General features: G+C 43.4%; 2 protein-coding genes across 5 annotated transcripts in view; both read right to left on the reverse strand.

Annotated features, from left to right (window-relative positions):
- Positions 1-7,554, reverse strand: part of LOC127572872 (low-density lipoprotein receptor-related protein 1-like) — a 44,567-nt gene extending 37,013 nt beyond the window's left edge. The window contains exons 1-4 of one of the 4 annotated variants that reach the window (XM_052020574.1): positions 7,394-7,554; positions 6,387-6,457; positions 3,472-3,591; positions 650-772 (exon numbers count right to left, since the gene is read on the reverse strand). In XM_052020574.1, the coding sequence (XP_051876534.1) occupies positions 650-772; positions 3,472-3,591; positions 6,387-6,411 (268 nt within the window). In that variant the 5' untranslated portion in view covers positions 6,412-6,457; positions 7,394-7,554. The remainder of the gene's footprint in view (positions 1-649; positions 773-3,471; positions 3,592-6,386; positions 6,458-7,393) is intronic. The other 3 variants (XM_052020575.1, XM_052020571.1, XM_052020573.1) reach the window with 3 other exon arrangements.
- Positions 7,555-22,016: 14,462 nt separating this feature from the next.
- Positions 22,017-27,030, reverse strand: part of LOC127572899 (low-density lipoprotein receptor-related protein 2-like) — an 81,703-nt gene continuing 76,689 nt past the window's right edge. The window contains 6 exon segments of the mRNA XM_052020625.1: positions 22,017-22,209; positions 22,436-22,513; positions 22,771-22,881; positions 25,230-25,376; positions 26,427-26,565; positions 26,839-26,978. Coding sequence (XP_051876585.1) covers positions 22,103-22,209; positions 22,436-22,513; positions 22,771-22,881; positions 25,230-25,376; positions 26,427-26,565; positions 26,839-26,978 — 722 coding nt within the window. The 3' untranslated portion in view covers positions 22,017-22,102.

Below are 27,030 nucleotides of genomic sequence, written 5' to 3' on the forward strand. Positions count from 1 at the left end.
AGGGCATCTTTCACCGAGTTGAAGATCTTCCAGCAGCACTTGATGTCTGTCTCCGTGTGTGTTCCTGGGTACAGCCCGTAGATCAGAGGATCCTCTGTTACACAGCTGCTGGGGATGAACCGTGACAAAGACCCTTGCATCTTTCGCCACACCCTCAGCCCGCAAAGAGGTGGGTGACCGTCTTGTCCCGAGCGCAGTCCTCCCGGGGGCAGTGCGCGCTGGGAGTGATGTTCCGACCATGCAGGAAGGATCTGACTGGGAGTGCCCCTCTCACCGCCAGCCAAGTGAGGTCTTGGTGCTTGTTGGTGAGTTCTGGCGATGAGGCATTCTGCCAAATGGTCTGGACAGTCTGCTCAGGGAACCACCCCACAGTATCCATCGAGTCCTTCTCCTGCAGTGTCTGCAGGATGCTCCATGCCGACCACTGCCTGATGGACTTGTTGTTAAAGGTGTTGGTCTGGAAGAACTTTCCCACGAAGGACAGGTAGTGCGGCAACAACGAGCTGACTGGGATGTTGCGCGGCAACGGGGCCAGGCCCATCCTTCACAACACTAGGGACAGGTAGAACGTCGGCATGTAGTTACTCCTGCACTTATCATGTCTAAAGTGATCTAGAAAGCTTCCATTTCTGCCAAACATTATACTCACGACAGACTTCTGGACTTTCATCTGACCCATCTTCACAGTCAGGTGTACCATCACATTCCCATTTACTGGGCACACAATGTCCACTGTGGCATACGAAGTCAGAAGTTCCACATGTAACCTGAACTGTGGAAAGAATATATACCATTGAAACAGCAGGACTGAACCATCTTACTACACTAATCTACATTCAACAAGTGTTTTAATTGACTCATTAAAGCAAGAACTCCCAACAATACATTTATAGGTTGATCTAATTTGCAAATTTTGCATTCCAACCAGTTCCAATGATGTCAACATTTAAGTTCCAAGTCTTTTAAAAAAAAGAGAATGCAAACAAAGAGCACTACGAATAATACCAGAGGTGGAGGGACTTGAAGCTCAATTGTTCTTGTTTAGGTGGTGGGCAAAGAGAAATGTTACTAGTGTTTAAAATTTGGGGGTGGTGGGGGGGGGGGGGAGGGGTGTTGGTGGTTAGAGGGAAAGGTCAGTCAAGAAACATCAAATGATCAGTAACCTGAAATATATTTGGCACAGGAAACAGGCAAAATTATAGGAGGCGGATAGCATGGATTCAATTGCACCTTTAAATGGCAAAAGTGGCTAATTTCTCTCCCCCAACCACAGAATCTCAAGATATGATTAACTAATGAGCCAATTATGAAAGCCAAGGCATGAACACTGGCTGAAGGGCCTCTTTTGGGTTATACAATTCTATAATTATTAGTGCAAAGTCTAGTGTGTGGCAACTAATCTAAAGCAACGTGCAATTGTTCAATGAGCTCATATAGTCATAGCAATACACCACAGATGCAGGCCCTTTGGCCCCCACCAGTCTCTGCTGACCATGGTGCCCACCCAACTAGTCCCAATTTCCCTCCAACCCCTACCCCTCCATGCACCTATCCAAGTGCCTCTTAAATTATGCCATTGTACCTGCCTCAACCACTTCCTCTGACAACTCACTCCATTTACTCACCACCCTCTGTGATGAAGTTGCCCCTCAGGTCCTTTTTAAAATCATTCCCCTCTCATCCTAAATCTATATCCTAGTTTTGGACTCCCCTATCCTGGGGAGAAAAGACTTACTATCCACCTTATCAATGCCCTTCAGTTTCTACAAGGGCAACACCCCCTCCTTGCTTACCTGTACTTCTGTCACTGTATCCTGGAATATTGAGCTGCCAGTCCTGCCCTTCTCTCAGCCATGTTTCTCTTATGGCTGTAACATCCTAGTCCTCAGAGCCAATCCATGCTGAGTTTGTCTACCTTACTCATTAAGCCTCATGCATTGAAATAAATACCTTTTAACTGAGTATTCTTTTCCATTCCTTTACTACATATCTGGCTAATCTGATTATTAAATCTGCTCTTGCTAGCCACTGCTTTATCCCATGACTTGCTCCGAGTCTCCCTCCTTCCCCACCCAATCTAGTTTGAACCCTCTTGTGTAGCATCGGCAAATTTCCATATATTGGTCCATCTCCAGTTCAAATGCAAGCCATCCCTCTAGGGAGGTTGCCTCTACCCCAGAAGAGATGCCAATGATCCAAGAACCTATTTCCCTGACCCCTGCACCAGCTCCTCAGCCATGCATTTATCAGGCCTATCTTTCTGACCTCACTAGCACATGGCACCAGAAGCAATCCAGAGATAACTACCCAAGGTCCTGCTTCGCAACTTCTTACCCAACTCCCTATAGTCCTTCTGCAGGATCTCATCCCATGTTCCACTTATGTCATTTGTACCATCATGTGCAATGACCTCTGGCTGTTCACCCTCCCCCTCAAGAATGTCCTGCAAACACTCAGACATCCTTGACCCTGGCACCCAGGAAGCAACACATGTCTCTTCTAAAACCACAGACTCCCCTGTCAAACTGCACCCTTTCCCTCTGAGTCTCAGACTGGAGTCACAGTACCAGAGACTGGACTACTGCTGCTAGCCCCAGAAAGATCATTTCCTCTCTTTCTTCTCCATCCCCACCCCCCCAACTTTATTTTTCCTCATTGTCACCCATCTATCTGAAGCCTGCACCTTAGGTGTGACTACCCAAGTAGAAGGCTCATCTATTATGCTCTCAGCATCCTAGATGATCCCGAGTACATCCAACTCCAGTTCCTTAACCCAGTTTGTCAGGAACTGCAACTGGGTGCACTTCCCATAGCTGTAGTCATTAGGGAGACCCTGAGGTTCCTCAACTTAGAGTTCAATTGTGGAATATCCCAAGGATTTAGATATCATATTCAACTACATCACAAGTAATTCAAAACAAGTCTCATAAGCATGCATTAATCATACATCAGTTGCTTCCCTTACACTCTATAATGCTGCAAGCACCACTGCAAAATGCTTTTAATAACTGGAAGATTGCCTATATCAAGATTGCCTCTATCTAGAAATGTGTGGCACTTAAACTAGATGTTCCCATAGATGATAGCATGCTGCCAATTTCAGACTTCATTTTTGTCCCCTCCAAAATGAAGTTGACTAGCACATTCCCAAGTAACTAAAGCTTTGAATTATTTACCTAAACATTGCTACTTTTCAAAATTTCCTCACTGCTGCACTTCTGGATTTTTTTAAGGCACTCTACATGCATGCTGCCCACACCTGGACTTACTACTAGTCACGTAGGTGCTTACCAACATCATTACATTTCTTTGCTCATTGGATTGCAAACCTCAGGATAAAGAAACAAGGATTCTAATTTACCAAACCATCTTTTACTCCCCCTCCACACACATCCTCCCTTTCACCTCCCCCAATTATGTTTAGACTCATGTACATTAATCTACAGCATGATCCAGCTACCAATTACTTACCACAACCACTTTCATCACTTCCATCAGTACAGTCATCATCGCCATCACATTTCCACAGCAATGGTACACAACGTCCATTCCTGCACTGAAGCTGTGATGGATTGCAGGAAGTAGTTGAGCCTTAAGTGAATGCAAGCAAATTTGTAATGCAAGGTTATTTTGGATTTACAGTGCAAAGTATACTTTCTACTGGATAACACCCACAGATAGGACTAAACTTTTCTACGTAAAAAGGAATGTAAATGCAAGTTAGAATGCTTTTTAAAAAACTTATGGGTTGCTTGAATATCATTAAGGTAAAGAAGTCCATTACATCAAAGCAGCATTGAGCCCAACCACCAGGCATTTTCATATTTGGGGAAAATTCTCCAAGTTGGATTTTTGACTTGTACAGAAAAAAGGGAGTTACAACCTTCAAATTGGGTTAAACATCTCAATAGAGTAAAGCACTCTGTTGGTAGCATCAGGCTGGTTTAGGTAATCACAGGAAAGATTACAACCCAAGTCTTCTGGTTCAGGGCAAGAGGACTAGAACTGAGATAGGTGAAGCAGAATTGCACTAGTTACTAGTGACCCCTGGATTTATGTAGATCTGAGTTACACCCATAATTTATCAAGATCATCATAGAGAAAAAAATTCATTTAACTTCATCTATTCCTTGGTGAGTAGAAAAGGGAATGTTTAAAAAAAACATAGACCTCATCTATCATTCTGAACTCTGTATTAGAGATAACAAATCCTATACCACACCCAGTTTAGACAATCTAGGCTGAAGCTGTTCCAGAAACTCAAGTGACCCACTGACAACTAACTATCTACTGCAGAAATGCAAAGACTGTTAGCAATCCAAAACATCCAACTTGTTCAGGAAGCAAAACAATACGCAAGTGTTAAAAGCATATAGCCCACACAGTGAAAAAAGTACAGTAATTGAAGTTTTGATTATTGGAATTTTTGACAGAATAGAAATTGGGATGGGTTAAACTTCTTTTTGCAAATTAATTTCTCAGATGTCATCTCTACACCTTAAATACTAAAGCATCAACTTGAATTCCTTGCAACTTCTTAAAAGTAGTTGGCTTCCATACCAAATAGAATAGAGTACAAGCACATATTTGGCACAGAATGGAGTACAAAGATATATTTGGCACAAGTACCAGGGAATTCATATGTAGAGGAAAAAATATTTGGGACCTGGATGCAGGAGGAGATCTGGAAATGCAGAGTGCAACAAAAAGGCATTTTAAATGGGTATTTTTTTTAAAAGAAACCTCAAACTTTTGTCTCTCTCATTTAGGTAGAGGAATACATCAAAACACTACTGATCTTGTCTTCTACCCCCATCTTGGTGAAAAGTATATAAACTGCATTTCCCTTGAAGTAGGACCTCCACAGATTAATCCCAATTTCACGGAGTAGAAATAGTTTACTCACCATTTACAAATCTGGCTGCATTTAAATTTGCTACTAGGTTTAGCAACAAAATTAAACGAAAGGGAATCATATCACTGCTTTAGTAAAAAAAAGCAGGAACCCAAAGTCCACTAGAAATAGCAATGCTTCTTTTCCTTCCCGCTCCTTCACGACCTAACTGTACTGAAATAGGCAGATAAACGTATACAGCAAACGCTGCAGCGATTTACTCTTATCCCCACTTCCTCTATTACCCCCGAGCAACTGATTGGCTAATTGATTCCAAACTAATTACCTCATTAAACAAATCCCGACCTGCCGCTGCCTTCACATTAGCGGATTGGAACTGAATTAATGATGACTGTAAATTCGAACGCTATTATTTGTCTCTTAACTATCCTTGCTAATTATCAGTACGCAGTGAAAGATTCTCACAAAGGTGGCTTAACTCTGAAAGTATTAGACCCATTCTCCCACTTTTCTTAATCTACCAGAATTGAGAGGGAACTTTCACTTGGATTATTCATTTTTGGTAATGAGTTTTGGAAGTGATGCAGTTGGTTTGAGGGGAGCGGCAACTCTTTACCATAGTGTCAGCTGTGGCTCACTTGACAGCATATTGTCTCCGAATCGCGAAGGTTTATCATACTTTAATGCTGTACTGAAGGAGTGTTGAAACGTCTTGTCTTTTGGATAAAACATTAAACTGACCTCAAATACTTTCTGAATACACGATTCAGTTCAAATGTTTTGAAGAAGAGCAGCTGAGCTGTCGATGGTATTCTGGTGGTATTTATCCTTCCACCAATATTACTGAAACAGATTATTACTGTTTATGGGATCCTGTGACACCCAAATTGGCTGCTGCATTTCCTACACTAAAATAATCACTACATTTTATAGATACTATAAAGCAACTGAGAATGTGAAAAACACAATATAAATGCAAGTATATTTTTAATGTAAATGAATCATCTAAACATATAAGCTTCCAAGCTGTTTAAACCTGAAAGAACTCAAGTTCTATCATACATCTGCAGGGATTACTTGTGTTTAAGGAACTGTTTAGAATGAAAGTAACACTTTTTAGAATGAAAACTGATCATTTCTAATATTTAAAAAAATATAATTAACACTGGTGTTTAGCCACCATCATGTATTTCATTAAAACAATGTGAGTGGTGTGTTTAATTTCAATGTGTAATCATTGATGCATGTATTATACTTTTGTGTAAATGGAAGACATTATCACATGGGTATAAAAGGATGTGATTAAAAGGAATGATGAGTGGTGTACATTAGTAATGGGCCTGATTAAAAAAAACTGCTAAAATACTGTTTGAATATGACAGTGCAGAATTTTTAATTAGAGTGGATAATATTCACCTCTTTAGCAAATCGTATGAAGGCTAGCTGGATAAACATTTTAACAGTTGTAGCATTATCTTACTTATGGAGTTGAGAACTGCTTCTGAGAGCAGATACATTTGTAATACTCCACCTGTTGGTAAGACAGTTTTGTTCATTTGCAACACACAAAATGCTGGAGGAACCCAGCAGGGCAGGCAGCATCTACGGAAGGAAATGAAGAGTTAATGTTTCAGGCCGAGATCCTTCATTTGTTCATTTTATATTGCAAATCTGCTAAATATAAAGGGGGAAAAAGGCTCAAAGCCTGAGCTCATGGCCACTTCTACTTCATTCTGTTTTTCTCTGTGCTACAGATTCACTTATTTTACCACCACTTGCTTACAGCACTTCTCTATTAACACGAAGATTAAGTCTGAGGAATTAAATAGATGTATTAACATATTATGAGCTAGGGTATACATTTCTAGAAATATTTTCTTTCCTCAATGGTAGGCATTTGTATGTTACACAACTTTGGTTAGCTTATTTCTCTGAATTGAACTTCCTGCATCTTGCCTCTTCTGAAAATGTAGTTGTAATCTTCAAGCTATTTAATTGTTTAAAATTAAGATTCTAAGGTGTCAAATTGTTTAGAAATTATATTCTGGTAATTAATACTCAGTTATTTTAGGCTTCTCCAAAAGATTACTTAATAGTGTTGTGCCTAGCTACATATTCATGTAACACAACAAGGCTATCAGAAACATCTGCACATTTTCTGTGGGCTATTTAGAAAAAATATTATTACTTTCCTTCTATTGCCAGGCGTAATTAAATCAGATGAATATTTCACTGGATTCATAATCTACAAGATTTAAATATTTGTTACTTAAATATAGCAATTAAAACATCATTTTGTATATTGAAATATCCTTGTGTTTTTCCAACATTATTAGTGGATAGGGGTTATGCCTGTGGCTGTGAACATTGTAGATTTGTTGACCCTCACCTTGGTCAACTAACTTAGGTTAGGTGAATTAACACACAAATCCTAATTAATTCAAACTAATCGCAACTTTATTGTATCAACTTATTATATCAAATGCAAATATCCACATAATTCCTGAATTCTATTGTTACTTTTGGACCAATACTCACCCAAACTACATTTCCCACTTACACCAAAATAGGGGATCTCCTGCTGGCCAAACAACTGATCCTTCTTCTCCCTGCCCCATGGATGGGGGTCTTCCTTGCAATAGGTGGACTCACCGGAGTTTTTGTTTGTTAGTCTCCTGAGTTCTTGCTGCCCTTCCTCTGAAAACCTTCGTTATTATTCTCTTCCCTTATCGGTTCTGCATCGTTATACTTTGATTCTGTTGGCTCTGATTCATCGGGCCATTCTGTGTCCACCCCTCATTGGCGCTGGCCCAAGGCTACTCTCATAAACCCATGTTGATTCTTCTGCCTTATCAAAGAGCATCCCACAAATAACTTCTTATTTGGAAATGATCTCTAATTAGCAGATTATCGGTAGGGCCTTTGTTATGTCCACTTTCAAATACTTCAATCCAGAAAGAATTAATTTAAAAAATGACAGCCTCCACTTCTTCCACCACCTGGTGAGAATTAAGACATTTGTTTTGTCTACTTGTCCACTGTCCTTGACTTGTTCCAGCTAGCTGTTCTGCAGATTTTTAATTTCTTTAGGCCAACAGATTGTCCCTTAATGGTGTCTTTTGGCAACACTATGGATGATAGCAATATGTATGTCATCCTTCTGTAAAGGAAACATCAAATTCTTGAGAGAAAGATATTGTACTCGCATTTATTATACACACTGATTAAAGATGATTGTTTATATATATGTTGTGTTGCCTATATTACACATGCTGTGTTTAATAAGCCTTGGAATATACAGTTTTAAATTCAAACCTTTATGAACCTCTTTGTCTGAATACTAATGCAATATTCCTAATTTAAACTTGAGCATTTCACATAATATAATTAAAAAGACCCCTGCAAATTTCTATAGATGTATGGTGGAGAGCATTCTGACTGGTTGCATGACAGCCTGGTATGGAGGCTCCAATGCACAGGATTGAAAGAGGCTGCAGAGGGTTGTAGACTCAGCCAGCTCCATCACGGGCACAACCCTCCCCACCATTGAGGACATCTTCAAGAGGCAGCATCATCATTAAGGACCCTCAACATCCGGGACATCGCCTCTTCCTGTTACTACCATCGGGGAGGAGGTACAGGAGCCTGAAGACCCACATTCAACAGTTCAGGAACAGCTTGTTCTCTTCCCCAGTCAGATTTCTGAACGGTCCATGAACACTACTTCATTTATTCCTTTTTTTTTGCACTATTTATTTGTTTTGTAATTTGTAGTAATTTTATGTCTTTGCACTGTACTGCTGCTGCAAAACAATAAATTTTACAACATAAGTCATGATAAACCTGATTCTGAAGATTAATTCTTGATTGAGAAGTTTGCCTTCTCATCCCATCTTGACTGTTTTCTGCTGGGCTCTAATGAGGCAATGCTGCTACTGGTTTCCAGCCTCCCATCTTAGGTTGAGGCATTCACTGGGGTGGGGCTTTGAAGCAGGAAGATCAATTCTGATCTGGAAACCTGGAGGACAGGACATTTATTATTTGTGGATTGTTTTCATTCCTGGCAGCTGTCACACACAGAAGTCAGCGCAATGTGATGGTGTAGCGGCTAGCTACACACTATGAAATGAAGACACAGAGTCGCTGGTTTCAAAATCAGAGGTCGAATGCCGACCTGGGGCACAGTGCACCTTTAATGGCTGAAAACTTCCCGCGCTACAGTTCCTGCGCTGACATCACGCGCGGGTCACCTGACCTTCCCACGCGCGGGCTTTCCCAGCCCAACGCTGGGGAAGAAGGAGGGCCCCGCGCCATCTTGGATCAGGGCCTCTGACAACGTTGCGATGTCGGGAGCAGGTTCGAATGCCGGTATGGTGAGTCGCTACATAACCCCCCACAGAACCGGCAATACCGTCGCGAAAACCAGAATGGAATAAACTATGACTTGGGTGGCCGGCCCCGGTGCCACGCTTGCTGTACCACCATGGGTTGGTCCGAGTCTAAATGAGCCGGTCAACCGTAAACACCTCCTCGCGCCCCCCAATGTCCAGCACGAACGTAGATCCATTGTTCCTGACGACCCAGAACGGCCCTTCGTACGGTCGTTGCAGCGGTGATCGGTGCGCACCCCTTCTGACAAAGACAAACTTACAGTCTTGGAGGGAAGTCGGCATACGGGCCGGGACCTTTCCGTGTCACGAGGTGGGAATCGGGGCCAGGCTCCCAAGCCGCTCGCGCAGCCGGTCGAGCACCACAGCAGGTCCATCCTCTGGACCCTGAGGGGCTGGCAGGAACTTGCCCGGGACGACTAAGGGCGTGCCATAGACCATCTCCGCGGACGAGGCACGCAGGTCCTCTTTTGGCGCAGTGTGTATCCCCAGCAGGACCCAGGGGAATTCGTTTACCCAGTTGGGCCCCTTAAGGGGGGCCATGAGCGCTGACTTCAGGTGGTGATGGAACCTCTCCACCAGCCCATTGGATTGCGGGTGATAGGCGGTGGTGAGGTGCATCCGGGAACCCCACAAGTTGGCGATGGCAGACCACAGGCCGGAGGTGAATTGAGCTCCCATCTGAAGTGATATGTGCCGGGACACCGAAATGGGCCACCCAAGCTGACAAAAGGGCCCGTGCGCAGGACTGGGCGGAGGTATCTGCAAGGGGAATGGCTTCAGGCCAGCAGGTAAAACGGTCGACAATCGTGAGGAGGTACTGCGCTCCTCGGGAGACTGGAAGGGGGCCGACCAGGTCGACATGGATATGGTCGAACCTCTGGCGGGTAGGTTGAAAATCCTGCAAGGGGTCCTTGACGTGCTGCTGTACTTTCGAGGTCTGGCAGTGAGTGCAGGACCATGCCCATTCAGAAACCTGTTTACGCGGGTCACGCCAGACGAACTTGTCGGACACCATCCGGACAGTAGTCCGGATGGCTGGGTGTGCAAGGCCGTGGATGGCATCAAACACCCGTCTGCGCCAGGCAACTGGGATGATGGGGCGGGGTCTACCCGTGGAGATATCACAGAGCAGGGTGCACTCACCGGGGCCTACCAGAAGGTCTTGCAGTTGCAGGCCCGAGCCTACCGTTCGCTGTGCCTCCGCTAAGGCGCCGAAATCCACCCCTGGGACAAAACCTGGATGGTGGGCCGTGACAGTGCATCCGCGACCACGTTCTCTTTCCCCGACAGATAGCGGATGTCAGTGGTGAACTCGGAGATGTACGACAAGTGCCGCTGTTGCCGTGCGGACCAGAGATCTGAGACCTTGTGGAAGGTGAAGGTCAACGGCTTGTCGTCGGTGAAAGCTGTAAACGGCCTGCCCTCCAAGAAGTAACGGAAGTGTCTGATGGCCAGGTACAACGCCAACAGCTCACGGTCGAAGGCGCTATATTTGAGCTCTGGTGGTCGAAGGTGTCTGCTGAAGAACACCAGCGGTTGCCAACGCCCTTCGATAAGTTGTTCCAGCACGCCTCCGACCGCTGTGCTGGAGGCGTCGACCGTGAGGGCAGTTGGGATGTCCGTGCACGGATGCACCAACATGACCACATCTGCCAAGGCCTGCTTCGTTTCAATGAAGGTGGTGTGAGCCTCTTCTGACCAGACAATGCCCTTGCTTCCGCCTGACAGGAGAGCAAACAACGGGCGCATGATGTGGGCCGCGGACGGTATGAACCGGTGATAAAAGTTTACCATACCGAGGAATTCCTGCAGGTGGGTCGGGTGAAATGGTGGATGGCGTCGACCTTTGCAGGCAGGGGCGAGGCGCCGTGTTTGTCGATCCGATGACCCAGGAAATCGACTGTCTCCAGCCCGAATTGGCATTTGGCTGGGTTGACGGTCAGGCCGAACTCCCTCAGGCAAGAAAAGAGTTGGCGGAGGTGCGTGAAATGTTGGCAGAGGTGCGTGAGATGTTCCTGGCGGCTGTTGCTGGCGATGAAGATGTCGTCGAGGTATATGAAGGCGAAGTCAAGGTCGCGCCCGACCACGTCCATGAGTCGTTGGAAGGACTGAGCAGCGTTCTTGAGACCAAAGGGCATCCGGACGAATTCAAAGAGGCTGAAAGGTGTGATCAGCGCCGTCTTCGGAATGTTGTCCGGATGCACCGGGATCTGGTGATACCCGCGGACGAGGTCGACCTTGGAAAAATGGACCGCCCATGTAGGTTGGCAGCGAAGTCCTGAATGTGCGGCACGGGGTACCAGTCCAAGGTAGTAATGTTGTTGGGGCGTCGGTAATCGCCGCAGGGCCGCCAGCCTCCGGCTACCTTGGGGACCATGTGTAGCGGAGAGGCCTGTGGGCTGTCCGACCTGCGGATGATCCCCAGCTCCTCCATTTTTTTTTTTTTTTGAGTTCCTCCTTCGCAAGGCGGAGCTTGTCTGGGGGTAGCTGCCGGGCGTGGGCGTGGAGGGGAGGGCCCTAGGTGGGGATGTGATGCTAGACACCGTGCTTGGGCAAGGTGGAGGAGAACTGGGGCGTTAGTATGGACAGGAACTCTGCCAGGACCCTGGCAAACTCGTTGGTTGACGTGGTGACTGAGTCGAGGTGTGGGGCTGGCAGCTTGGCCACACCCAATGAGAACGTTTGGAAGGTCCTGGCGTGTACTAAACGCTTACCCTGCTGGTCAACCAGCAGACTATTGGCACAAAGGAAGTCTGCCCCAAGGAGTGGTTGCGCGACGGTGGCCAGGATGAACCTCCAAGTAAAGTTGCAGATGCCGAACTGGAAGTGTACCAACCAGGTGCCAAAGGTCCGAATGGCGCTGCCTTTGGCAGCTCTGAGGGCGGGTCCTGGTGTGCAGTTGCGAGTCTCGCGGCCGGTGGGAGGCACGACGCTGACTTCGGCTCCAGTGTCCACTAGGAAACGACGTCCAGAACGCCTGTCCCACACATGCAAGAGGCTATCCGGGTGGTAGCCGTCAGCGGCGGCTGGCTCTGGTGTTTCCTGGAAACCTGCATGGTGGCTGGCCTGCTGAGCCGCTGGGTACATGGCGTGGCAACGCGCTCGACGGACGCCCCGCTCTCCTTTCTCGCCTGCCAAAGGACATCCGCCCGGGCAGCCACCTTCCAGGGTTCGCTGAAATCGGTATCCACCAGGAGCAGGTGGATGTCGTTAGGTAACTGCTCCAAAAAGATCTGCTCAAACAGCAGGCAGGGCCAACATCTCATTCATGAGCACGGAGGGGGGATCTGTTGCCCAACCCATCACGGTGAAGTAGGCGGGAGGCCCATTCGTGTCGGGAAAGGCCGAAAGTCTCGAGGAGGGTCTTGAACTTATCGTACTTCTCCTCCTCCAGGGGTGCCTGGATGAAATCCTCGAGGGCGCCCACCACGTAATAGTACTTGGTGTTGTCCCTAGTGATCCGGCGAACCTGGAACTGGGCCTTGGCCTGGTCGAACCAGACACAGGGCCGGAGGGTCCAGAAGGTGGGCAGTTGAAGGGCTACTGCCTGTACCTCTTGCCGTGCAGACATCGTGGCTCCAAAAACGTTTGGGCCCGTCGGGATCACCAATGTAGCGGCTAGCTACACACTATGAAATGAAGACACAGAGTTGCTGGTTTCAAAATCAGAGGTCGAATGCAGACCCGGGGCGCGGTGCGCCTTTAATAGCTGAAAACTTCCCGCGCTACAGTTCCTGTGCTGACATCATGCGCAGGTCACCTGACCTTCCCGCGCGCGGGCTTTCCCAGCCCAACGCTGGGGAAGAAGGAGGGCCCTGCGCCATCTTGGATCAGGGCCTCCTCTGATGTCGCGATGTCGGGAGCCGGATCGAATGCCCGGTGCGGTGAGTCGCTACAATGGCTTGGTTTCCTGTCTGGCAGAAGAACAGAGAACACTATAGCACGGTACAGGCCCTTTGGCCCACAGAGTTCTCTGGGAAAGGACGCAGCCGAAGATCAGCTAAGTTTTGTAATTGGGAGTACTGTGAGAGGGGTGGAGCCCACTTTCACTATCATCTGTTCCAATACAGACTCTACCTTTTCTTAACATCTCTAATTCCATCACAGAAGATAGGTTAATGATCAATATCCATATTAAGCCCACAAACTCCAGCTATCTTGACTACACCTTATCTCACCCTGCCTTTTGCTGGGACGCCATTCCTTTCTTCCAGCTTCTCCATCTCAGTTGCACCTGTTCTGTTGAGACTTTCCACACCACTGCCTTTACGATAACTTCCTTTTACCTTAACTGTTGCATTGATTCTACGATCGCCAATGGGACTGTCAACTACACCTCCTCTTGCACTCCTGCTCTCACCCCATCTTCTCCCAGAGTAAGGTTCCCCTTGTCCTCACCTTTGCCCCCATCAATTGATGATCGGCTCTATTTTCCACCACTTTCAATAGGATTTCACCACCAGACATCTCCTCCCTTTCCCTCTCCCTCCAGCATTCCAAAGGGTCCATTCTCTTTGACACCCCAGATTGCTCTTCCATCTCCAGCAACCACTCCAATTGTAATGAAGGGTCATTAACACTGACTCTGTTTCACTCTTCGTAGGTGCTGCCTGATCTCCTTCCCACTTTTTCTGTATTTGTTTGGCTACAGTTGCCTAGAAATTGGACTTCACCCAATTTTGCTGGGTTAAAATGCTGACACATTTTGTACTTGAGCCAAATTGGATTCTCCTCAAAAATAAAAACAAGACCACTCAAAAAGGCATTTGAAACAGCTTAAGGCGGTTTGCAGCCAGAAAGAAGCTTTAAAACACAGGATCTGTGCAGATCTCAATGGGATTTCACCCATTTCAGCACAACTGTTGACTCTCCGTTGGACAGCAAAGGTGGAAGCCCTTAATGGCACATTCCCCATGGCAGTCATCAGCAGACACACACTGTGGTTAATCTGGAGGCAAGAGAAGCTGCAAGGGAAAGGGAGAGAGCTTAGAAAGTCCTGATTAATGAAATACATGCCTGGAGGTAGATCCTGTGTGTTCAATGCACAGTGGAGGGGAGCAGAAAACCTGGGAGGGCCATTAGAAAGCCTGGTAGGAGATTAGGGCTGTCACCACCAAGACTAATGTTAGTATTAGACATATACCCTAGGTATAGTTTAACAGGGAGGTGGGCATTAGAAATGTACTGATATTTTTATTCTGTTGATCATGTTTGGGCAGAATGAATTGAGTATGTCAAACTATTAATTATAAAAGCTACAGTTTTAAGTATATACACTCACTCACAAAATGTTATGAATGGAACTTGACAAGGCATGCAGAGATGCTTGCCTAAAGTGAGAGATTAAAAAGGCCAGGAACAGGACGTTCAATAGTTCAACACTGGCTGCTTAAAGTGTAGCAGATGAGGCCAAGAATAGTTGGGTAAGATCATTTATCACAGGAATGTTAATTGTTCTATTACTTGAGAATTGGGAGATGTGAAGGAAGATTTGTGTGATCTGTAGGTAACAAGGTATCTAAAGTGCAGGAGTTTGGTGGTGCCAAAGAAGATCACAAAGATCTCCTACCCTGGCCTATGAGCAGGGTGATGAGAACAGCATGGAGGGTCTGTGGAGTAGACAGAGGTGGTTATCTGTCCTTAGCCACATATCACTGTATAAGTATAAAAGTTTCTGTATTCCAATGATCTGAGACTCTCTCGTCAGAACTCTCATCACCATGCTGATATCAATTGAATAACATCTCGACAGATGAGAGTCCCCATTTATTAGAGAAATGTCACAAGATCTGTGAAGGTGAAGTTCACACCAGTGACAAGGCTGCTGTCCTATACAGATGTACTGATCATAGACACTCACATGCACAAACTGTGAAGCAGACAATTACTAGTCCATCATCAAACTTCAGATCCCTTCTAAGACACACGCTTCTATGAGAGAATGATGAAAAGGATGTTTGTCATCATCTGTTAACTTCCTTTATGCTATAACAGCAAAGAAAGGAGGGAGATTTGAGCAGGACACCAGTCTCTTCTTGGGCAGAGGGGCTATAAAGGAACAAACCACATCTCTAAAGGAGAAATTGTGGAATCAGAAATAAAAGCAGAAAATGTTGGAAACCCTCAGCTGTGCAGTATTTTCCAATTTATGAACAAAGTCAACTTAAGGATATCTGTAATCATGGAATCCATTTGTTACCTGGGGACAGCCTGTATCGTCAAACTGAAAAGCCATCTTTAAAAATTAATGGCCTGGGATATTTGAGGCAAATGGTGTGCTGTGAAATTCCACAAACTAATTTGCCTGGCTTCACTGTCCTAATGCTTGGAAGGGGAAAAGCAGGGTCCAATTATAAAATTGATATATAATACATACACATACAAATATATACATACACATACATATACATGTATGTGGGATGGATCGTGTTCAAGCTATAGCTGACAGAATCGTTGCTCTGCTTCAACCTCGTTTTGATGATGGATTCACTTGGGTGTTGAAAGTACTCTAAATACCCTAGCCTTTCAGTCAGATTGCTGAACTTAGAGAATAAATAAATTCTTGGTAAATTGGTTTGTTATTGTCACACGTACTGAGGTACAGTGAAAAACTTTGTTTTGCATGCCATCCATACCAATCATTTCATTACAACAGTGTAATGAGGTAGAAAAAGGGATAATAACAGAATGCAAAATAAAGTGTTACAGTTGCAGAGAAAGTGCAGTTCAGGCAGACAATAAGGTGCATGGCAATAATGAGGTAGATTGTGAGGTATATACAGTAACACAGGCTTTGGATTGCTCAAAAAGGATGGTAAATGCTATTTATTCCATAAACCAAACAAATCTGTGCCAGTTACATTCATATCATGGCTTTTGATGGTCACTTTCAGCCTTGATACCATTCTTCATACATAAAACACCTTCGACGTTTATTATCAACCACTGTTAGGTTTCTCAGAGAGACGATGATACATTAAAGCACCATGGGCTAGGTTTACCTGCAGGTGTTACATGTGGATCAATGGCCAGTGGTAATACAGTGGTGCAGCTGGTAGAGCTGCTGTCCTGTGGCTCCAGTGACCTGGGTTCAATCCTGACATCTGGTGCCGTCTGTGCAGTGTTTGCACGTTCTCCTGTAACTGCACGGGTCTCCCTTGGGCGCTCTGGTTTCCTCTCGCATCCTAAAAATGTGTAGGGTGGTAGGTTAATTAGCCGGTGTAAATTGTCCCTGTGTGCAGATGAGTGCTAGAATCTGGAGGAAGTTGAACGAAATGAGGGGAGAATAAAATGGGTTAGGATGGGATTAGTGTAAATGAGTGGCTGATGGTTGGCATGGACTTGTTGGGCTGAAGGACCTATTTCCATGCTCTGTCTCTGACTCTATGACACAATATTCCCTCTTTCCTACATATTTCAGTACAGCAAAGGCGATGGCCCTTTTGGCCCCTCAAATATATGCTGGCTCACAGATCAATCCCAGTCAGCAGTCCTGATGAAGGGTTTCGACCCGAAACATCAACTGTTCATTTCCCTCCATAGATGCTGCCTGACCCACTGAGTTCCTCCAGCATTTTGTGGTTGTTGCTCCAGATTTCCATCATCTGCAGTCTCTCTTGTGTAATCTCACTCCCCCATTAACTTTTCCCTGTAACCTATTCTCCCTGCATTGCATCAATTCATCCCAGATTCTACCACTCACCTACACACTTGGGACAATTTATAGTGACCGATTAACCCACACATTTCCGGATGTAGGGGCAACCAGAACACGTGGGGGGGAGGGACCCATATGGTCACAGGAAGAATGTACAAACTCTACACAGACAGCACCGCAGCTGGGATTGGAGCTGTGACATTGTGCTGCCTGGGAGTCCATGTCTACTGAGGACTGGGCCACATTATGATGGCCCAGATTTATGAAGAGTGCTAGCTTGTAAGTCAGAGAAATATCAGGTGGCCAGTGGGATGATCACCCAGTAAGCAGTTAGGCAGGTCCTGAGTAGGAGGGCAATCATAACGTTGATAAAGTGAGGGTGGGAGAGAGCCCTGACAGTGGCTGTTCTTAGGGATCCTAGAGAGCAATTGCTCAAAAATTATGATTATATACTTAAGTTTTTTGGGTCTTTTACTCTTCACAACCTGGCTTAAATGGCTGGAGTGTGGATGGCAAGTGTTCAGCCAATTTTTCCCTCCCAAACTGCACTGTTTTTATGCGTGGCATTGTCCCCAATGTGGATATAATTAAGAGATACCACATGATGTCAACTGCTCCATAATACAAGGGCTCAGGAAACTTGGTTACAGATATAACCAGATAATTATTGGAGTATGATCTTAAATTCCTTTCTACCCCATTCCTGCTGGGCAGGCTGTTCTGACCCAAAGTGGTTCTCTTCCCACAGATGCTGCCCAACCTGCTGAGTGTTTCCAGCATTTTCTACTGTTGTAGGAGGCAAGCTTTCAGCTGACATGCATACATCCAGCTGGTGGATACAAGAGCCCAATGGAGGAGGTGAGGTATGGTGTAGTTTCTGTGCTGGTGGGCTCAGGCCACAGTTTACAGGGTTGAGTGGCACTCACAAGGCATGCCTGCTGTCAGAATGCAAAGAAATAAAACCCAATCAAGGATGTTGGCTCAGGAAAGGTAGGCAAATGGGTTTATTTAGGAAGAAACACCAAGATACATGTGAATAATAATAGTACATCAAAACTTATGGGTTGGATTTGTAATACAACACTTGAGCCAACCAGATCTGTAACTGAAAGCATTTACTTCCTTGCCCCCACCCTCCCAAAACCCCTCCCTAGTTTAATGTCAAGCAACCCACCCTCTTTTACTCCACTGCCTGAGTCTGCCCAAACTGGATACTTGACTTAATGGCTTGTTTTACCAAGAGGATGAGCAGCAGCCATTGTATAAGCATAGTGAGATACTCCCATAGAATGAGCACACCTTCACTTGTGATATGATTTGCCATGACCTACCATCCGGAGACTGATCTGTGGACACCTGGCAACAGTAGCAAGGTGGTTGAGTCTCCTGTTCTGGGAAAGGTACAAGGACTCTGGGTTAGGTCATGGGCTTTGAGAATTTGGAACCAGTGGGAAATGGGGGAGAAAAAAAAGGGGGAGTGGGGTTGTTGGTGAATGGAGGCTGATCAACAATCAGTGGTTGGTGGGTTTGGGGGGGGGGGGGGTGGACAGAAGATGGGAGAGAAAGGGAAGGGAGGTGGGGAAGAACAGGGCCTCCCTCTGGGGCAGAGCAAATAGCTGGAGATTGGGGAATGGTGAATCATGGGAAAAGGGCCAAAGAGCAAAGAGGAGACAGAGGGAGGCCTGAGCAAGATTACATTTTTAAATCACCTTGCCATTGGCCCAAGACTTTGCTCAGTTAAACCTGGTTGCCAGCTGGTGTGTAATGGCTACCCCACATTGAAAGAATATGCACAGGAAAGTACTGTCACTCAGAACCAAACAGTAAGTCATTGAGTCAGAGGACACCTAGAGGAGGAATACATTAGCAGTAAAGTGTCTGACTGCCAAGTTTTTCACCTTCTGGAGTTGCTTTGCAGTGTTAATCACAGAATGTTCAGGTCAGTCAAATCCTGATTCTAGCCCATGTTCTCCACTAGTGAAATGTAACTTTTAAAGGATGCAATTGTGCATAATACTGGTAGCTTGTTTAGCAGTTGACACAGTCCCTCTTCAAGAAAAGTTATAACCAAACAACTTGGCAGAGAGTATAGGAAAGAGTTCTACTTTCTCTGTACCCACTGCTAGTGCTCTAACTAATTAAATGTTTGTGTAATATGTAAACATATTACCCTGACAATTGGAATTTATTGGATCTGACTTTTAGTCATGAAAGTCTTCAGATCTCAACCCTCACTTCCTAATGAAGGTTTGCTCTGACACTCACTGCTAATTGAAAACTTACTGAATGTCATTGCTTGATTTGACAAACTTTAATCACAATCCCACAGAAAGGTAGACAAAATTAACTAGTTTACTGATAGCTACATGATTATGCCAAAAGACTTGTTGCACAACAGAGTTGATAGTGGATGGGTTCTGACTTAGCAAGATATGCAAGCTTTGCATCTATTGATTCCAATGGTTATATTTAGCAAGGCAAGCTTGAGAATATATAGAGTATAAAAACAACACAAGCGTTATAGCCCATTGGAAGAAATCCATGCCATTTTTGATGATTCTGAATTAAGACAATTCCATCTGAAAGAGGGAGAGGAAGATGTTTCACGTGCAATGTTTTTCCAGTTTGGTGTTTGATTATATTATCAAGCAGATAAATTGCAGAATGTATCAGGATGAGAAAGCAATAAGGTTATGGTAATGGCTTGGGGTGGTGGTGAAAAACATGGAACTTAATGACAAAGTTAGATTAAGTTATAGAACAGACTGCAACAACCAAGTGTTCAGAAACAGAAGCAGCAGCTGGGAATGTTAAGTTTTATACCTTCACCAGGGTCAGCTGAAAGTCCTCCAAACAGTTCATGTAGCGCAAGATTTAAAATGTAATAACTTGAGCACTGCACTTTTCAGAAAGATTTTTAAAAATTCATACACTGTAAACAGTTTATACTGCAACTAAACCAGTAAGTGAGGGAACCCCAGATGCTGTGTTACCTTGGCTGCAGCTCTCTTCCAGGAGAAGCAAATTTAAATGCCTTTAAGGCCTCCAAAAGAAAAAAGATAAAGATTACTTCCCTGTGCCAACACACCAATTTAAGCCAAGATGGAATTGTCTTAATTCAGGATCATGAGGAATGCCAAAGTTACAGGACTCTCCTGGAAAAGTGCTAATTGTCTACCTGCATTTAAAACAGTTGGTCTCAACTCAAATCTGATCCAACTTGTCCTGCATGTGGCATTTGAAGGTGCTTCCCACAGGCAAAAGCAGTACACAGACCAAAGCAATCAGCATACAGCTGATTGTCCAGATTGAGAGCACTCAAATTTTTACTAAAATCAGTTCTGGGTGAAAGAGATTACACATATTGTGACAGTTTCTTGGATGTTGTTATGTAACAGCCAATGTATTTTAATGCCAGGGGTTTTCACTCACTTAGGTGGTACTACTCTAAACTACCATTCCCCAAGAAATCCAGAGTGAGTGGAAGATGATCATGCTGGTTTTTCCCCTCTGTTGCAGACAAGTATCCTTTGGAAAGGGATTTACATCTGGGAAGGAGACTACATCGAGCATGAATAATTTCAATGGCCAATTGCTTTTGCTCCTCCAATGCTCTGGCACACAGACATTCTGGAATTGGAGGATGCTACTCTTGGCATGGTGTAGGGCAGCTTGGCTATTCACCCCTGCAAGTCATCTTTATTGAAACGTTAATTGAAGGAATACCCATGGTACTAAGGCATTCAAAAATTGTCTGGCTTAGAGACAAGGGAATATGTTAAAGCTAGATACCAAGTTGCCACAGTGGGGTTGAGGGAAGATCCTCAGCAAAATTTATTTCCACTGCAACCAGAAAAACATTCAGATAAACAGTTATTTTGAATAGGCCATTGTTAGGTAGTACAAGTTAGTTAGCACACATCACTTGCATGGAAGCTTTCTGCAATTACCACATTTTTGTATGCTCTATTTATAAAATCTCTCTGGGAAGGGCTGTGGGTTTACGTGCAGTTTAAGAAATACACAAAATTTATCCGGTTGATTAATTCTTTTGTAGCAACTAACAGACCATTATTGGTCAAGTCAATTCAAGTGCTCTTAATCAAAATTTTTGACTAGAAAAAGAAATGCTACCCAGCAGTAAATTCTAGTGGATCAACTGAATCAGTGTGTATTAGATAACCTGTAGTCTAGGTGTTGCTAGCATTTTCATAAAAGTTGGTACAGACAAATTTGGTCAATCTAATTAAGGGTCTTTGGTAACAGTTAAGTGCCAGAATTTGGGGCTTGGATTGTTGAAGGAACAGAACCAGTGTGAATGAGGGAAATTGGACATTTTCTTTTAAAAAAGTCAGATTTGAAGGAACAGAATTCAAAGCATCATAGGGCTGCAGGTTGTTTAAAAAGCAAGCAACAAATCATGAAGTAGTCAAACAAGATGTGAATTACAAGTGTTGCACACTACTGCAAGTTATAGTGTGGTTCAACCATGTCAATCCTATAAAATGGATCAAATTAAATGTGGACAAGGACCTAAGATATCCTTCAAATACACACAATGATTAGGGAGAAACAAACAATACCTGCATTAAAACATCCCAGCAAACTAGCACGAGAGCTACGTCACCAACTATCTTCAAACTATTCTGCTAAACTGTTTCTCTGCAATTACTCCTACTGATATGCCTTTCACCAAGATCCTTCTCTTCAAAAGGAACTTTCTAGAAAGGTATTATTGAATGCACTTTTGCCACTCAAACTCAATTTGCCCCCAGTAATACAATCTCCAGTTGTCATCACAGCAGCTGTATCCAGAAAGCAGGATATTTATTTGGATGGAATCAGTTTAACTGTGTCTCACTTGGGATAAAAAAGGGAGAGTCAGTTTGAATGGAAGAAATGAGAAACATTGAGGCATCCACATTTTTACTGTTTGAAAGTATAAAAAATATACTCAGTATAAATTTTTATGACCAGGTAGCAGCATTTCATTGCAATGATTGTCTCAATGCAATTTTGAATAAACCAGAAAATTGAAGGTAATTTTGAAAACAGTACAAGGCTAGTTTTGAAGATTCCACTCTGCAGAATGAGAAGCCAACTTTCATTGCACTTAAAATATTCACATTTTGTTTCACTAGCCATTAAGCTAATTAAATACTGACAAAACATTAAAATTGCATGTTATGGCTTCTGCAATCAATCATACTGAAAGGCTGGATTTTCAAAATTCATGTTTTGCTGGGTCTTCCTTTGCCAATCCTGCCATTTAATGTAGCCAGCTGCAACAGCCATGGTAACAAGCACTGAAAAATTAAGAGGGTCAGAATAAGTGAATGGAGTAGATTCACTGATTGAGATGGCTAAATGCATTGCTCAATTACAGATGCCCTCTAGAACTACATTATGTAGCCTTTTTCCAAATTAACTGTTGTAGAAAATTGGATAAAAAATGTAGTGCCATTTTCACACAATAGAGTACAAGAAACCAAGTGTTAAGGATAAGAATTTTCCCCATTTTGAAATACTTACAAATCGCAAGTGCAATCCAACCAATTCTGGAGCCATTCATGGATTTGTGCTCTTCAAGGATAGCACTTGAATTTTTACCTGTTATGAATAGATAGGACAATTGGAAGTTTGATAATTCATTAAGCTATGATCTAAAAAGCGACCACAGGTCATTTGGGGTGAAATGCCAGTTAAGACTTAAGTTCTGAGTAGTGTACCATTATATTTTGCTAAAGCTGGAGGAATATACAATTTAGAGCTATAAACTTCAAAAATTGTGATTTAAGGCCCTAATCATATTAGCTTCCCATTGCAAATTCAAATGCTCTCAAAAAAAAAGGTTCATTTTGCAGTACCTTCAGGCAATGTAACTGTTGTATGAAGATTAGAAGACAGTAGTTTAGAAGTAACAGAGGACAAGGTAGACATCAATGTTGTAGTTTCTGTAGCAGTTCTATGTTGCTTTGCTGTAAAGAAACAAACATTCAAATCAGCCAAATCCATTAGTAAATACTGAAGCCATAGCCAGGCATGCCTTTTTAAAAGTTGAAGACAGCTTCAGCTGAGGAAAACAAATGCCAGTAATTTCCATATAGTTAGGCAGCAAGAGAAAGAAAGAAAGATTGGGGTGGAAATAAAAGCAGTTAATGTTTCAGGCAATGACAATTAGGGAAAGTTAGTAAACAAACATACTTAGTGAAGTGAGAAGGGTGGGACAGAACACTGATAGGTTGGAGACAGAAGCTGAATGATGCAAATACTACCAGTGACTGAAAGCTCTGTCAACCAAAATAGGACTGAAATGATAGTTAAAGAGAAAAAGGAAGACAGAAGCACTGGTGCAGGGAAGCTCTCAGGAAAAAAAAGGTACTGAGTGAGAGGAACTAGGAAAATGGAATTCTTGCAGAAAGCAGGTAGAGATGCTGGTCAACATGGTAGAGGGGACTGGGCTTGTAACGGATATTAGTCTTTAACCCATCCAGACTGGAGGGAAAAGCTAGAGGTGTTGCATCTCTTGTCTGAAGGGGAGTCAATGGACTAGGTGGAAGTGAAAACAGGTTAAAAATTGGCAGCAAAGGGTAGCAAAACCAAATTCTGCAGGGCTGGAAGCAACTATGTATTGAAGAGGATGTAGGGCAGAGTAGAATCATTACCAACAGTGCTCTCAACAGCAAGGAGAGTTCCCTTGCCCTCCACCCCACCAATCTTCACATTCAACAGATCCTCCACATTTCCATCATCTTCAAAGTGATGCTACCAGGAGAGATCTTTCCTTCTCCTTTCAGCATTCTGAAGGGAACGGCCCCTCCACTTTTCCATCTTGACCAACACCTAGGGATCTGCATGAAGCATTTGCACTTCAATGTACTCCATTCAGTGCTGTGGTTTCTTCTACATAGGAGAAACCAAATGCTGAATGAGCAACTACTTTGCAGATCACCTACATTCAGTCAGCATGGTTTGTATCAGTGCCAGCTTTTTCCTGTTTATCCATTTCCTTATATTTGCATCTCCAGACAGATCAGCTACAATCTGTAAACCTTCACCACACTCTGGGAGCACCTGTGAACACCATATCATACACCTTGTTTACTACCCTCCCTCTTCTCTGCAACTTAGCATTTCCTGGTTCTAATGAAAGTTAATTGACGAGTGTTTATTTGCTCCACTTTCTGCCTGACCAGCATTGTGTGCTTTTATTTTTCTATAGGATGTCCAGCATCTGACATTTGTATTATCCAGTTTCTGTTGTGTGAAGTCTTCAACAGGTTTTAACTGTTGGTAGTTTGCTTGCAGAAAACATAGTTTTGACTGGCCTCACATCTGACATGCAGTAATCCATTCCCTTTTGAAGTTCTCCAGAAAATTAAAATCCACAGGCACATTTTGTTCACTTGTTTAAGAAACAAACCATTTCCACATTCATCAATGTCAAGGCAACTTATAGGTCCAAGCTTGCGAACCTTCATGCACAAGGCTTTTGTTGGACTTGAACTTCATGCAAACCAGTAACAAGCTTCATCATCATCATCGATCAAAATCAAAGTGGGCACATGTATGCAACCCCCAACCCATAAATGATTTGATTGCCATATTCGATGAATAGCATTTGCTTTAAACCTGCTTGCAGTAAAAAGCAAAATAATACTTCACATTGCAGGCCATAACTTTCTACAGTTCAAATTTTTTTTTTCACAAACAGATTCTGAGACCAACATTGCTCGTTTGGGCAAATTATAACTTCAGGCAAGGACAGGTGTACATACGAAAATCCAGACAGGTCCTCCCCTGCTTACAAGCACCTGACCTGTGTATATTACAAACAATTCACAGGAATGGAACCCTGCTGTAAGCTAGGGAGGACCTGTATTCTACAATTAGCACAATGTCAGATTACATTCCCATTCAAAGGCATCAAAAGGTTTGTATTGGTGTCATATCTAGGAACTACACTCTGCACAGTAAAAGGCATGTCCATGTCAGCCCAAGTGTCCTTCAAATATTGCCTAACAAGTGCTAGGATAAATATGAACTCTCATTTGGTTTTTGCCAACTTTCACTTGAAACTCTCCCTTCACTTTCTTCCCAACTGCACATGACTTCAATGTTATCCTCTGCATTTGCATCATTGAAACAAATATCTGATGAATCTTTTCCTCAAAGTTTAATGAATGGCAGACATCAGTTGACTTCAACTCAATTGGAAGGACTCCTCCTTTAATGCCAATATTCTGAAGTTGAGTACTGAACACAGGCTTCATATGTAATGAATCTATATGCTGAGTTCTGGATATTAACAGTATACATTTCATACCTATTCTACACGACCGTCCATTCAGATCCAGCTCCTTTCCAAGTGGACACACGCATGTGTATTTCTGTGATTGGCTGTTAAACCAAGGAGCAGGAAGGCACATGAATTCACAGCCTCCATTCTTATTTCTGCTACACCAATTTTTACCTATGAGCAAAAAAGTACAAACCGTCAGGTACAAAGCACACTATAATTAATGTTACATTTGCAGTGCATAAGCTCTTGTCAGATCAGCAGTTGACAAATCATGCAATAGAAATGTGGGCCAAACCATGCCAACTTTTATAGGTTCCAATTAGGACAACTACATTCAGCTGTTGAAAGTCCAATTGCCACAGTTGCAGGATTTAGAGGATTCCTCAACTTGCCTTGGATCCTATGCCAAGCAACATTTGCTTTAGGATCAATGTTAATAGGCATTACATCAGGAAGCAAAAATTATGGGCCCAAACATCAGTTAACATTTAAAAGAGAAAAGAAAAAACATTGACAACTGGCAACACCCTACCACTTTAGGCTATCAGGGAAGTTTTGGAGCAAGGCATCCACATTGCCTTGCCCCAATCCAGACTTAATTCCCAGAGGCCAAGACTAGCCATCCCATCCAAACCCCAAATAAAAACAGTACAACGTAACCTAGCTGAGCTTTTCCAAAGTTCAATATCCTTTTAATACTCAAAAGCTAAAGTTGCAAATGTTCAGTTTTGATACCAGGCTAGGATACATGGATGCAACCCCATAGCAAGACTTATGGCAAAGGTGTTGGTACAAAGGAGCTAGAGATGGTTATTGTAGGGGCTGCACTTCAGTGGTAGAGTTGGATTAACAAGATGGCAGATTACGCTTGCCTCAAGTTCAAAAACTCAATGTTTGATTAATTAAAACACCAATTGCTGGCTACTTTGGTGCCATAGAAAGTTCATGGTCAACACCAACACTTACGCAATTCTACAACTCATTAGCAAATAGCTAGTCAAAATAATCAAGGTCAAGTAATCATGCTGTAGCAAAAAACAATAAAGACCACATTATGGCATTGGGATGGAAGAGTGGTGTTGTAGATATCCAGCTCCAATATCACCAAATTGTAGATCAAGTTTGGGCCTACTAGGACAATCCCATTGTAATCAAATAGGCAAATAACTGGCAGAAATAAATTTTCTGATACACAAAGCCATGATAAAGGTTAAATCATACCAAGTGGCTGTAACAGCTCACTGTAGACAATAATGTCCCGAGGTTCATGAAGGTTGGAAGCCAAAACATCTACATCCCCTGCATACTTGTTAACTTCATAGACTGCTTTGGTCTCCCCATCAATCCAGAAGACTGTATCCTAGAACAAGATCATTTATATCAAACAGTAGCTTATGCTTTAATTGGATCACTACACAATATACATTGATTTTATTCAGATAGCGAAGTACAATTTAACTGTTATCCTTCTCTGGTTTATCAAATAATTGTAATTTCAGTTATTTAAAAATGGACCAATGACAGCATTTAATATACTGAACAGAAATCTTGCAGTTAAATTGTACTATTGAGAGAAGTCAGTCTGAACTAGAACCCTGTAAATCTTAATTATTCAAAAAATGGAAAGTTTTACCTCAAATGCAGCAATAGCAGAAGGATGAATAAGGAATTCTAGTGACCACAGCACTGTTCTTCTATCCTGACCATTTAGGCCTACACTTGATAACATGTGCAGCTTTGAATCAACCCAATACAAACGGCTTTTCACAAGATCTGTGGACAAAAGTTGAATGGCTAAATCATTCTAGTGCAGGGTACGCGTTTC

This window comes from Pristis pectinata, chromosome 7 (assembly GCF_009764475.1).
Source record: "Pristis pectinata isolate sPriPec2 chromosome 7, sPriPec2.1.pri, whole genome shotgun sequence".
Lineage (NCBI taxonomy): Eukaryota > Metazoa > Chordata > Chondrichthyes > Rhinopristiformes > Pristidae > Pristis > Pristis pectinata.